The sequence below is a fragment of the Pithys albifrons genome, chromosome 2 (assembly GCF_047495875.1).
Source record: "Pithys albifrons albifrons isolate INPA30051 chromosome 2, PitAlb_v1, whole genome shotgun sequence".
Lineage (NCBI taxonomy): Eukaryota > Metazoa > Chordata > Aves > Passeriformes > Thamnophilidae > Pithys > Pithys albifrons.
Genome location: NC_092459.1, coordinates 68,348,643 through 68,360,919, shown reverse-complemented (window position 1 = coordinate 68,360,919; position 12,277 = coordinate 68,348,643). Strand labels below are relative to the sequence as shown.

General features: G+C 41.9%; 1 protein-coding gene across 1 annotated transcript; it reads left to right on the top strand.

Moving 5' to 3' along the window:
* The first annotated feature begins 3,217 nt into the window (after nucleotides 1–3,217).
* Nucleotides 3,218–10,773, top strand: SOD2 (superoxide dismutase 2). The gene is made up of 5 exons (XM_071549392.1): nucleotides 3,218–3,309; nucleotides 4,654–4,856; nucleotides 8,624–8,740; nucleotides 9,340–9,519; nucleotides 10,529–10,773. Exons 1-5 carry the CDS (start codon nucleotides 3,281–3,283, stop codon nucleotides 10,672–10,674), a joined length of 675 nt encoding a protein of 224 aa, XP_071405493.1. The 5' UTR covers nucleotides 3,218–3,280; the 3' UTR covers nucleotides 10,675–10,773.
* The last annotated feature ends 1,504 nt before the right edge of the window (nucleotides 10,774–12,277 follow it).

Below are 12,277 nucleotides of genomic sequence, written 5' to 3'. Positions count from 1 at the left end.
CAGTACTGGCTTTTTTATTTGATTTTGTTTCTGTGTCATCTGATACAGCGTGTGCCACATATACGAAGTTACAGATGTGTAGGAATACTCATTTCAGGACAGCCTGATAGTGCTTGTTCTGCAGGTTGTCTCCTTAATGGCAGAAAACGGGAATGGGGGAAAGGAAACTTGATGAAAATAAATTTTAGAGTTGGAATTTGAGATTAATAAGGATTAAAAAAACCAAACCAAAAAAGGCAACCACAAAATCTAAAAGGATCTAACAGGTAAATATACAAATTAAAGTGCAAAAAATTAACATGTTGGTAATTCAGCCTTTTAAAACAACTGTCTGAGGAAACAGATTTCTTAACATGTACAGACAATGTAAAAATTACCTTTATTGTTCAGTAGTAATGAGCTGTGAACATATCAGAACCTGGATTTCTGATGATTTTCTGTCTACTAGTTTAGTGATGGTGGCACATAAGCAAGGAGATTAAAAAGCACTGGGGTTTAAGCACTGTTCAAAGGTAACACAAAAGTACTTAGCGGTACATTTTAAGGTAGACTTAAGTCCAGTTTCAACATTTTTTCTTCTTGAGAATCTTGTAGTTACCAGGTAACTAATAACATTATTGCATATGTAGCCACTGAAATAATAGGAAATAGCCTATTGCTTTGCAATTCACTGTGGAAGCAGTGAGACTTATTTGAAAGCAGTATTTCTCCAAAGTTCTAGAGCATATTTCAATTTGTTAATTTTACAGTTAGAATAAATTCCTAATTATAAAAGGGCTTCTGTGGTAGCATTTTCAAGGGGCATATAACAATTAGCACCTGCACCAATACTGTTCAAGACAAATGTAATTAAAATGCTACCAGCTACTGGTGTCTTAGAGGCATGCAAGTCCATGTACTGCTGTTTTAATTTTACAGGGCTCACATCAGTGTTTTAAAACCACATTGTAATTGTCACTGGAAGTGTAAATTCCATTGGTGTTACCTGGTTACTTTTTGAGTGTTACTTCAGTCCTCATTGCCTGAAAAGCAGCAGTTAATAGTTGAATGCATGAAAGGGAAATTACAAATACCTACACAAAACTATAGGCATTTGGAATTTCTAATTCAAAGAAAGCTCTGGTGGTGATTTGTATTTGATCTTAGTATTGTATTCCTTGCATATCTGTAGCATGTACATCCTGGAACCTGTACATGGCAGAATAGAATATTTTTAAGAAGCTTTAAATGCTCATAGCAGATTATAATAATGGCTTTATCTCATCAGATAGGTTGTAAATAGCCTTGTGAGGAAATCTGATAATTAAAAAAATGCATAGCTTTCAAGTGATGATGACTTGCTACTTAAACCTGCAGTTAGTATAGGACATTCATGTTTTAAAACCTCATATAAAGATGATTTTAAAGAATGTGTGGTACCTAATTATTAAATAGTAAAAAAAAAAGCTAAATAGCTTAAAAAAACAGAAAGATAAATGACACTCTTAGACTAGAAGTCAGCTTTACTTGTTGAAGAAAAACAATTTTAAGGTAAGCCATTCCCCTTGTTATCCTCTGCTTAGCGGGTCTCTTCTAAATGCTTGGGTTAGGGGGTGCTTTGTTTGATTTCCCATTTCCCCAATGAAAGCAACCAGCAACTGCACCAGATAATAATAAAATGCATCATATAATTTACTTGCTTTTATGGAACTCTTCCTACAAGCAGTAGTTAACTGCAGTGTAATATTATGTATGCAAATGCTAAAGCCTGTAATAGTCACATTAGTGCCTCAATGTCAGTGCCTATAATGTGACATTTCATAATTATGAATGTAGTTGGTTAATTTTCACAAACAATGACATTTCATTGGTCACCAATAAATAAAACATCCCTCTTAAAAATTAGGTAGTGCCTGTATCTTGCAAGCTGTTTGTACTTTGAGCATTCATGGCAGAAAAAACACTTAATTTTGGACAATTGACCTTTTATCTTGGCTACTGATAAAGCAGGAATTTTTACTCTTTGGATTTTTGCAAATTACCACTGGCTGATCAGAGAAATTAAATGACTGTGGGTTTGTAGGGTGCCTCAGGAAGCGGGGGCATGGATACACTACTGCACTGAGATTCCTGGTGGGGGTCTTTCCAGGTGGATTTCCTAGGAAATTGGCGAGATGTGGTTATTTATTTTGCAGCAACATTGTTCAGGTGTAACCCCCACTGAATTTTTGTAACTTGAGGTTTTTAGTCTGGTAAATGTGTAGTAAGATCTTAGAATATACATGTTTATTTAAAAAGACAAAGTGCAAAGATTGAAGGTTTTGGGGGTAGCAAAGATGACTTCCATACAGTTTAAATTTTACCTGATGTTTGTCTTGTCTGCAGAGTGCCCCCTAACTTGGGGGATAAGCTCTCCTCACTGTTCTCTCCGGGGAACCAAGGTTTAATTGGACTGTGAACTGATTTGCACTAACCCTACCGATTATTTCAGCTGATGGATTTAAGGTACTTGAATGGAGGCTTTTCATGAGCTGCTACGGGGGTAAAGAACAGAAATAAACCAACAACCGTATGTATGGCCAGACTTCGCAAATGAAGATTTGGGCAGGGCTCTCCCCACGTGCCCTTCCAGCCTGCGCAGTGGATTTTTTAGGTGAGGCACAGTTTGCACTGAACTGGCCCCACCCTTTAAGTCCTGAGGTCCATCTGCCACGGCCGAACGAGCTTGGACAGTGACAGTGAAGTCCTCGGGACTGTCACAGCACCCGGTACTAACCGGGGCTGACCCTGCTGAGCATCCGAGATGTGACAGGATGGGATGGCAGGGAGGCATTGAACTGCCAGGGGACGGTCCCACTGAGACTGGGAACTCAGGTCCTTGGGATTCAGAGTCCAGAGTGCTCTCCATTAGTACGGGACCGTAAGTCGTGGATAAAATAGCTGAGAAGGTATGTTAGTGCGGCTGGTTCTGCCCCTGAACTGCGATAAACGTGTCTTTGCCAGGCGGGTTTGCAAATCTTAGCGGGGCGCTGCCCTCGGGTGTCAGCAGCCCTCAATGGGCACAGGCGCCCTGCGCGCCTCCTGCTGTTGCGCGGGGGCCCTGGGCAGGCTCGCCGTGCCTGAGCTTTAAGATAAGGGCTCTAAGCAGCGGTTCTGCCGATAGCGATGTTTATTTACGGGCCGGTGTTTCCGCGCCGTGGAAAGCGCGGTGTGTGGGGCGGGGCCGCGGCGGCCGCGGGGCCGCTGGGGCGGGCGGGAACGCGGCTGCGCCCTGCGAGTCGCGCCCGGCTCCGGCGCCGCCATGTTGTGCCGCTTCGCCTCTGCGCGCAGGTGAGAGCCGCGGGCGGGCAGCGCCTCTGGGGCACAGCCTGTGGGGCACAGCCTGTGGGGCGGCCGCGCCGCCCTCGGCCTCCGCCGCCCAGCCGCGGGGGAGAGGGAAAAGCGGCGGAGGAGGCGGCGGGAGGGTCCTCTCCTCGCCCCACGGTATCCCCCCGCGCCATTTCGCGCGGAGGAGGTCGCGCCGCCGCCGCCTGCCCAACCGGCCCGGGCGGGGGCTGCTGGCCCTCGGCCTTGCGATCCCCGCCTTGGGTTCTGCGCTCGCCCTCTGTCCACAGGCCCTGGTGGGCCGGCATGGTGCTCCAGACCCTCTCCTCTTTGCTGCCCGGAGCCTGTCGCAGAGCCACACACCGCCGCTCTCCGCGGACCCGCGGGGTTTGCCCGTGTTGTGTCCCACGGTTGTGTCAAGGTCACCAGCGATACGGCGAAGGGCCTCAGGAGCAGACCGGCCCAGGCAGTCAGCAATAGGACAAGGGGGCACGGGCTTAAGCTCTGCCAGGGGAAATTTAAGTTGGATGTCAGAGAAAAAAAATTCTTTACAGAAAGAGTAATCAGGCATTGGAATGGCCTGCTCAGAGAGGTGGTGGATTCCCCATCCCTGGAGGTTTCTAAACTGAGATTGGACGTGGCGCTGAGTGCCATGATCTAGTAAACGGACTGGAGCTGGACCAAGGGTTGGACTTGATGATCTTGGAGGTCTTTTCCAACCCAATCGATTCTGTGATGCCTTTCGTCGTGGCCCCTTGACATGTCTCATGACAAGTGGGAAGTGTTAAAATGGGGAAGGGTAGCACAGGCTGCGTGGTTTGCTGCCCCGTCTGGGTTCCCTGTGCCCGCCCTGCGGACAGGGGGGCGCATGTTGTCGATGTTAATGCTTGACAGGTTCAGTCCTGGAAATGCGGTGACTTTGCAGGGTTTTTTAACCGTTATTTCCAAGTGCAGGGACCTTGTGGATAGCGAGGGAAGGGCACTTCAGTGACATCTTTGCTTCTATTTTTAATCAATAAAGATAAGGCAAAGGTTTGAATGTCAGCGTGTTACTACTGTCTTTCCAATCCTATCCCTGCTTTTCACTCTCTTGCATGTTTGGGAGGGTGTGTGAGTCTTTGCAGTGGTCTGAGGTCTTGTGCAAAGCCCCATCTTTTGAGTCAATTCATCTTTGCATCTAAGCTACAGAGTATGCTTGCTTTGAGCCCTTGAAAAATGGAAATTTGACTTCTTTACCTAGGATATTACTCCAGTACTTAAAGCAGCTAATCATAACAGTGATGGTTTCAGTCTGTTTCACTGATAATGCCCAAGTCTTACTGTTCCCCTCTGGTATTTTTTCTCTTTCAGAAGCAGCGCTAAGTTGGTAGCACCATTGGGTTGCTTGGTTTCTAGGCAAAAGCACACTCTTCCTGACTTGCCATATGACTATGCTGCTCTGGAACCTCATATTAATGCAGAGATCATGCAGCTGCACCACAGCAAACATCATGCTGCCTACGTGAACAACCTGAATGTTGCAGAGGAGAAATACAAAGAGGCACTGGCAAAAGGTTTGTATATCCGCAGTCAACAGGTGAGAGGGAAGTTTATTGGCACAGATGATACAGGAGAGAAAACAAAGGGAAGTAGTTCCTTTTAAAAGTTTTAGATTATGTAATCGAAGTGCTGTTAGGTAAAGTCTTTCATTGTAAGCTTCAGTGGTGCTGATATTTGGAAATGAAATGTAACTAAAAAGTGTTAATTCTGTTCTCTGTAGTAATGTAAAACTAGAAGAAATGTATTGATTTTTGTGGGTTTAGTCCATATTTACATTAGTAACTTGAACCAAAGAAAGTTTGAATCAGTAGGAAATTACAGTAATTTTACTGAACAAGTACTTTGTAATAAAAAGTTAGTAGCAAAGTTACGTAATGTGAAGTTTGTGTGCCTTGATGGTTTTCACATCAGGTGCTCTACTTAGTCTTGGTAAATAATTTTAGTTGCCTGCAAGTGGAGTAAGATGTTAATATACCTAACACACAATGAAGAGACCTGAATTTAAGTATCAGTTATGTTACTGGGTCATATTAAGGGGTCATCATGTAGTTTGCAAGTCTGTGTGAGACACTAAAATATGCAGCAAGCCATCATGCAACTTTGTAGTTGTAGCAGAGCTACACTGAAACACGAGATGGTTCTTTATTCCAAAACTTCGTTCAGTTGGATTGATGAAAATGTCTGAAATAACATATATATCTTTTTAAGAAGGGTGAATATTTTTTTCCCCTGTTGTGTTGATCTTCCTAAGGGATGTCAGTTTGCCTCAATGAAGTGATTACTGTGTAGGTTCACTTCTGTCTGCTTGCCAGGTGACTTCACAGTGTAATTTAACTGCTGGGGCTCAGGTGAAAGTGAGAGTTGTCAATATCTGTGTAAGTTGAATCTTGCATCCCTTGATAATTAATTGCCAGTGTCCTCGAATGGAGAATAGAGATTTTCAAGTGCCTAAGCAAGCCTAAAAATAACTTGTGCAGTCTAAATTAATGAACTAATGTGATTCAGTTAAGACTCAGGAGATGAAGATTGACTGCTGTCTTGCCCTGCCATTGGTGGTTCCAGGGCAGGTGTATGACCCTGAGATTACCTCAGCTGGTTAAAACTTGGTTGTAATAATGCCAAGGTCATGGGTTCAATCCCCTCTGTGGGCCATTGTCTCAGGAGTTGGACTTGATGATCCTCGTGGGTCCCTTCCAACTCAGAATAGTCTGTGATTCTGTGATTCTATTCTGGAGATTTAATTAGTGCAAGCATAACTGGGGAGGGAACCTGAGCCATAAGAAGACAGTGTGTCTGCTGCTGCTACTGATGCTGGTCGAATGACCAAGACTTCAGCCTCTAGTGGAGGCAGAATTTCTGGTTATCAGAAACATCTGCAGTGTTGTGGATCCTTTGAGATATTTTTAAATCCTGGGTTTTGATAGTATCTTATCACTTAGTGTTGAAATGTTCTACATAGAGGTAGAGATGAATTTTCCATAAGGATTTTGCAGGGATTATTTATTGGTGGTGGTCATGCACATCAAAGCAGATAAATACTTAACTGAGAGTGTATGATTTTTCTTTGCTTTTGTTTTTTTTTCTCCTTTAATTGGTATCTCAGTATACTGTGTGCAGTATTTTGGCCCTCATTAGAAAAATTTCTAAAACCAGCCTTTAGGAAAGGGCAAAGTCTGAACTGCCATCTCATTCTGTCAGTATTGTCATTCTTTTAAAACTGAGCATGATCAAAAATGATGCCGCACTCTCTATCAGTGTCTGGTTACATACCACATCTGATCATCATCTTAATAGCTCTTCTCGACAACAGAAACTTTTTCAGCAACAGAAAGTGAAGTATTCTTCAGATTATCTTTAACATGTTCTTCACCTATCTATATCTGCATAGAAAACTCAAGTAAAAGCTGTCCTGGTGGCTCATGTTGTCAGCTTACTTGAAAATGAGTATGTGCTTCTGTGATAGGGTGCAATACAGGACTTTGTTTCAGCATAAACTAGTTCTGATTACTGGTCCATCAAAATGTGAGATTTGCTAATTGAAGGATATTCACGTGAAACCTGGTGAAAATTTTTGACTACCACAGTTTCCCTGCTCTTCTCTGACCATCAAGTGACCTGTGCTGCACCATTGCAAGGAAACAAATGAAAAAGGGAAAAAAGAAAAGAAAAAGCTGATCTGACTACTCTCCTAAGCACCTCTAAGCAAGCTTTCTGTCTTGGTTTACTGAATTGTCCATGAACCAGTTGTCCATTGGTGTACCAATAAATTCCAGTATACTTTCACTGTAACTTAGGGGCACATTACTTTTTATTTTAATACTGGTTTTTCTTTTCCCAGTGCAAAGTTCAGCAGCACAAATACTGTTTTAAGGGCAATGTTCAAATGCCATCTATGGTTCCCAGTGGCCCTGAGGAGCAAGTTGTTCTAAGGAATGTTGAAAGAAAGAGTGAACACATTAAAGACATTTTAAGTTTGTTTTTTTTCTGGCTTACAATATGTCGTATGCTCTGGATGAACTTGAAAGTGTCATTTAGGCCTGCAAAATTCACAGAAAATGTCCCAAAGATGCCATTTGAATGGCCACAAGAGATCACAGAATCAGACTGAGTTGGAAGGGACCCACAAGGATCATCAAGTCCAACTCTTAGGTCAATGGCCCACACAGGGGATTGAACCCATGACCTTGGCATTATTACAACCAAGTGTTAACCAACTGAGCTGATCTCACGTCTTGATATCTGAATTCAGCGTTTTTGCAAACTGCATTGAATGCTTTGTTTCAGTCCTGTACCCATCTGTAGTTTGTGAAGGGTACGAGGAGAAGTTGATAACATGGAATCCTGAATTAAAACTTCAGTATCAGGTGTGCTACTGCTTTGAGGCTTGGCTTCATGTCTGTGTTGAGGTCACTCATTTGTTGCTATAGGAAGAGTTCTACCACTCATTTCTGAAAAAGTGTGGAGGAAACAGCTGCCCTCTGATTGGTTATGAAAGGATGTATTGAAATGGTGAAAAAAGCTCTAAAAACCTTTGAAAAGCTCCACTGCTTTTAAAAACCAAAATACATTCAAAACACTTGTGTTGAAGGGGTGCAACACTTTTTAGAGGCACAGGGCACCAGTGAATTCCTTAAGGAATATAGCATTTTTTGGAGGGTGAGAAAGTACAGAGCTGTCTGATCTTGATTTCAGATGCAGGGTTCTGTTGTGTGGAGTAAATGATGTAGGTCACTCTTCCTGCAAGTACCTGGCCTCAAAAAAAACCAACCAACCCAAAATGAAACAAAAGATAGGCAGGAGAAGAACATTTTGTTTGTGCTAACTGTGTTCATTGACTTTCTTGTTTTTGCCCTGTAAATTGCTTTAAGAAGTTTAAAAATTCTTTGTTTGCAGGTCAGTGAGCTGATGGGTGAGTCGTGATTATGTCTTGTGTTGATACTGATCAGTTTTCAGTGCTGGGTCCTCAAAGAGTTCTCTGCCTGTATTACTTGCTCTTTATGCTCCTGTAGACTGGCAGTAGGTCTTTTGTGTGTGGTATGGTCTGCCTGCTTCATAGTTGCAATATTGGCAGATCACCTATTACACCATAAGAAAAGATCAAAGGTAAAGAAATCTTTAATACAGTTTCTGTGACTATCTAAAATAGGAATAACAGTCAAAAACCTTATGTTTTCCAAAAATATTTTACGGGCTAGTGGGAGGATTTTGGAGATAAGCAGAGGCCTTGTGGTGATGATAATGGTTTTATTTATCTATGTATTTTTATATTCTACACCTTTAGGTGATGTTACAACTCAGGTGTCACTTCAGCCTGCACTGAAGTTCAACGGTGGGGGTCATATCAATCACACCATCTTCTGGACAAACCTTTCTCCTAATGGAGGAGGGGAGCCTAAAGGTTAGTGCTTGCTACAGTGGTGTATTGCATCAGTTTTAATTAACAAGTAGAATTGATGATCTTTTGCTTTGAAAGAGTCTAAAGGATCTTTATTTTTCAGAGTTAGTTCACCTTTCTGTGTGACAGTTACTACAATTCTGAGGAATTCAAGGGTTTTTTTGGATGAAAGCGAAGAGTATAAACAGCTATCCCTATGCAGAGTATCTTTAATTTCTAAAGCTGATTACGTATACACTGCAAAATACTTGGTTATTGCTATATATTGTCCTTACCGTTTTTATAAGAGAAAATAGTTTTGCAAAGCTGTGCTAAGTAAATTGCCACAGGTACTTGGTTCACAGAAAGGGAAGAAATGTGCTGCAGACCCACCCAGCTTAGTGGCTGAAGTTGTGGTCCAGTTTGAACAGGGTTAGGTTAGCAGATAAAGCCTAAAGAAAGAAATCCCCTTGAGGAGGTTAAGAGTGCTGACTGTCTGCAAGTGACCTGCAATTAAAGGTAAAGGCCCTATAAAACAGATCTCAAGAAGGCTGTTACGATAAACTTGAGGGGTTTTGAATGATGTTTATATGCCTTTGATCTTTCTGTACTTTTTTTAAAAGGAGAATTGATGGAAGCCATCAAGCGTGACTTTGGTTCCTTTGCAAACTTCAAGGAGAAGCTGACAGCCCTGTCAGTTGGTGTTCAAGGATCAGGCTGGGGGTGGCTTGGCTATAACAAAGAGCAGGGGCGCCTACAAATAGCAGCTTGTGCAAATCAAGACCCTTTGCAAGGAACAACAGGTCAGATTTCTGTCCTTTCCCGTCTGATTCTGTTCTTGGTAGATTTCACAGGCAGGTGTATGGGATCTGAAAAGGGGTTTGTGGACAATGCAGAGAAGAAATTGCTGGATAAATAGGTCTGGAAAACAAAGTAGCTCTACCAATAGAAGGGAAAACACTTGCACTTCTAGAATAGCATTTGTAAAGCAGGACTTAAAAACACTGAAGAGCACAGGGTTAAAAGTCTCTCTAGTCCAAGGGAAAATAGATGACTACATTGTGAAAGTCTTTGTTGCTTAGCCAATAATTTTAATTTAGGCTTCTTTGGGTAATTTTTGAGTAACTGGAGTAACTTGCCTGTATCAAACAAGATTAAGCCTCCTGCCTTCATAATTTTTTGTCTCTGGCAGAGGAGATATTCACAGAACCATCAGTGTAGCCAAACAACAGGAGAGGGGAAGTTGTACCTAATAACTTGTTATATGTAGGCTGGGTTATATAAATGGATGCTTATAATTCGCTTCCTCAATATTGGCAAAGAGTAATGTGTGTCAATTAAATCATCCTAGGATGTGGATAAATCTTACAGCTAGGCAAGCATGATAGTACTGGCACTGATCGCCTTTGAAGATATTTTTACTTGCTTAGAGAGACATGAAAGTGGTAGTGGCAGGTTGGACACCCTTCACGGAGGGAAGAGGTTATGACTAGTGAGAATCCTACCTGCTTGCATAACTGTGCAAAAGATACAAACCTTTCAAAATTACTTCATCTGGTTTCAGCGATTTCTTCAAGGCAGTTGTAGAATATTTATAGATGTGTTTACCTGAATCAGCTCTTTCAGTTTATCAGTATGTGTGTGAGCACACTGTTCTGTAAAAGTTGCAGTAAACACCCGTGTGCTGCAGAGCTCTTTGTCTTCCTGCAGAGTAAGACTCAGAAATTGGGTACAGCTTGGGAATGCAACATAACACTTTACATATAAAGTGTATTTTGTTAGATATGCAAAATTTATTCTCTTTTTTCACAGGTCTCATTCCTTTGCTAGGAATTGATGTATGGGAACATGCTTATTATCTTCAGTATAAAAATGTTCGACCTGATTATTTGAAGGCCATCTGGAACGTGATCAACTGGGAAAATGTATCTTCAAGATATGCAACTTGCAAAAAGTAGAGTGGAATTCTTGCACAGACTACTAAAATGTCACAACTTCTACTCTGATACCACTCTTGTAGTAGTGCCTGTGGCTTACAAATGAATTGTTCTACTGCAGAAAACACTTCACTCATCCAACAAAAGCATTTCATAATCAAGCAAAGTGTTCGCTTGTTTAATTCAGTGAGGTATTTACTTAGAGTTTTGAAGCTTTAAGCTGTTGTGCAACAAAGGGAGACACTTTATCTTTTCCATCGCGTATAAAACCATAGGTCACTTTGCTGAAGCTTAATGAGGTAATGGATTTCCTTGTTGTACTAAAATACCTAAGTGGAAATATGTGTTGATGTTGCTATAAACAAATAAATCTCAAAAGAAGAATCTTCTGTAACTTCTAGAAGAGACTCTTTTTTTATTAATAGCTGGTCTAGTTACTGATGTAAAAATGATTGGAAGAGAAAAAATGCCTTTTGTACATGGTTGTATTACAGGCTTACAGATTGAAAATGTCGATGAAAGGGGAAAGGTGTTGCTGTGCCTGCCTGTATTGACTGTATTCAGTCATCCTACCCCTTCCTACATCTCTTACATGAGCTCTTCATGTATCACACTGGTGCACAAGCTTTTGATGTGTTACCTTGGGCAAGGGCTCACAGTACTGTGTCAGGGGAAGTTGTTTACACAGGACCGCAATGACAATGTGGGATACTTATTCATACTAACTCCTCAAGTATATCATAGAACATCCTTTAACTGAAGAGACTAATTACATGCATATATCAAGTATGAGTTGTCTCTGCACAGCTGTGTTCATGGAGAAGTAATGAAGTACTGTCTGGTGTTGGAGCTTGCCCAGGTGGTCTTGAAAAATATAAGAAATGGTTGACACACGTTTACCATGGTGTCTGCTTGAAGGTGAAGAAAACAGCGGAGGTTTTTGTCTGTTCCTTATTGAAGTCTGTATGATACGGTGAAATATCACCTAGCAGGGATTGAAAAACAAACTAGTGGAGTGCTGCTCCTCATAGTGATTGCTGAGGCTTTGTTATTGAGTGCCATAAAGTGTATGCATCTTCTTGGCACTGCATGCTCTAAAAGAACGGAGAGGTAAACATCCTTCCAGGCTGGTGCTGTGGAAAGGAGGAGTTGCAGAATTGCATCCTGACAGTCCCTTGGGCCTACTTTGTCAGTCCTTGCTTTGCTGTGTCGCTGCTCAGGATACTGTGTTTTTTGACACAGTTAATTTGTGTGTAGGCCACAGGATGTTAAAATAAGAACTCTGAATAAAGAGGGGAATGGAATGAAGTGCAGTACCTAACTGAAATCCTGAAAAGTGATTGTGTTATGAGTCAGAAGAACAGGGTGCATCAGGGTGGTCACATAAGCAAGAAATACTTGCCAGTGGCAAAGCTGCTGCACACAGGGACACTGATTTGCAGGTTGCAGATTTTGGCAGCTGAAGTTCTTTTCAGAAACAGATGCAGTCAGGTCTGAAAGGGCAGTATGCTGCTGTGAAATGCAAGTGCACATCTGTGATTTTTTGCCAACCTTCAAAAAGATATTTAGAGGCTAACGTGAGTCCCAAAGCATGTTGTCTCAATCTGCATTAGAACAGATTAAT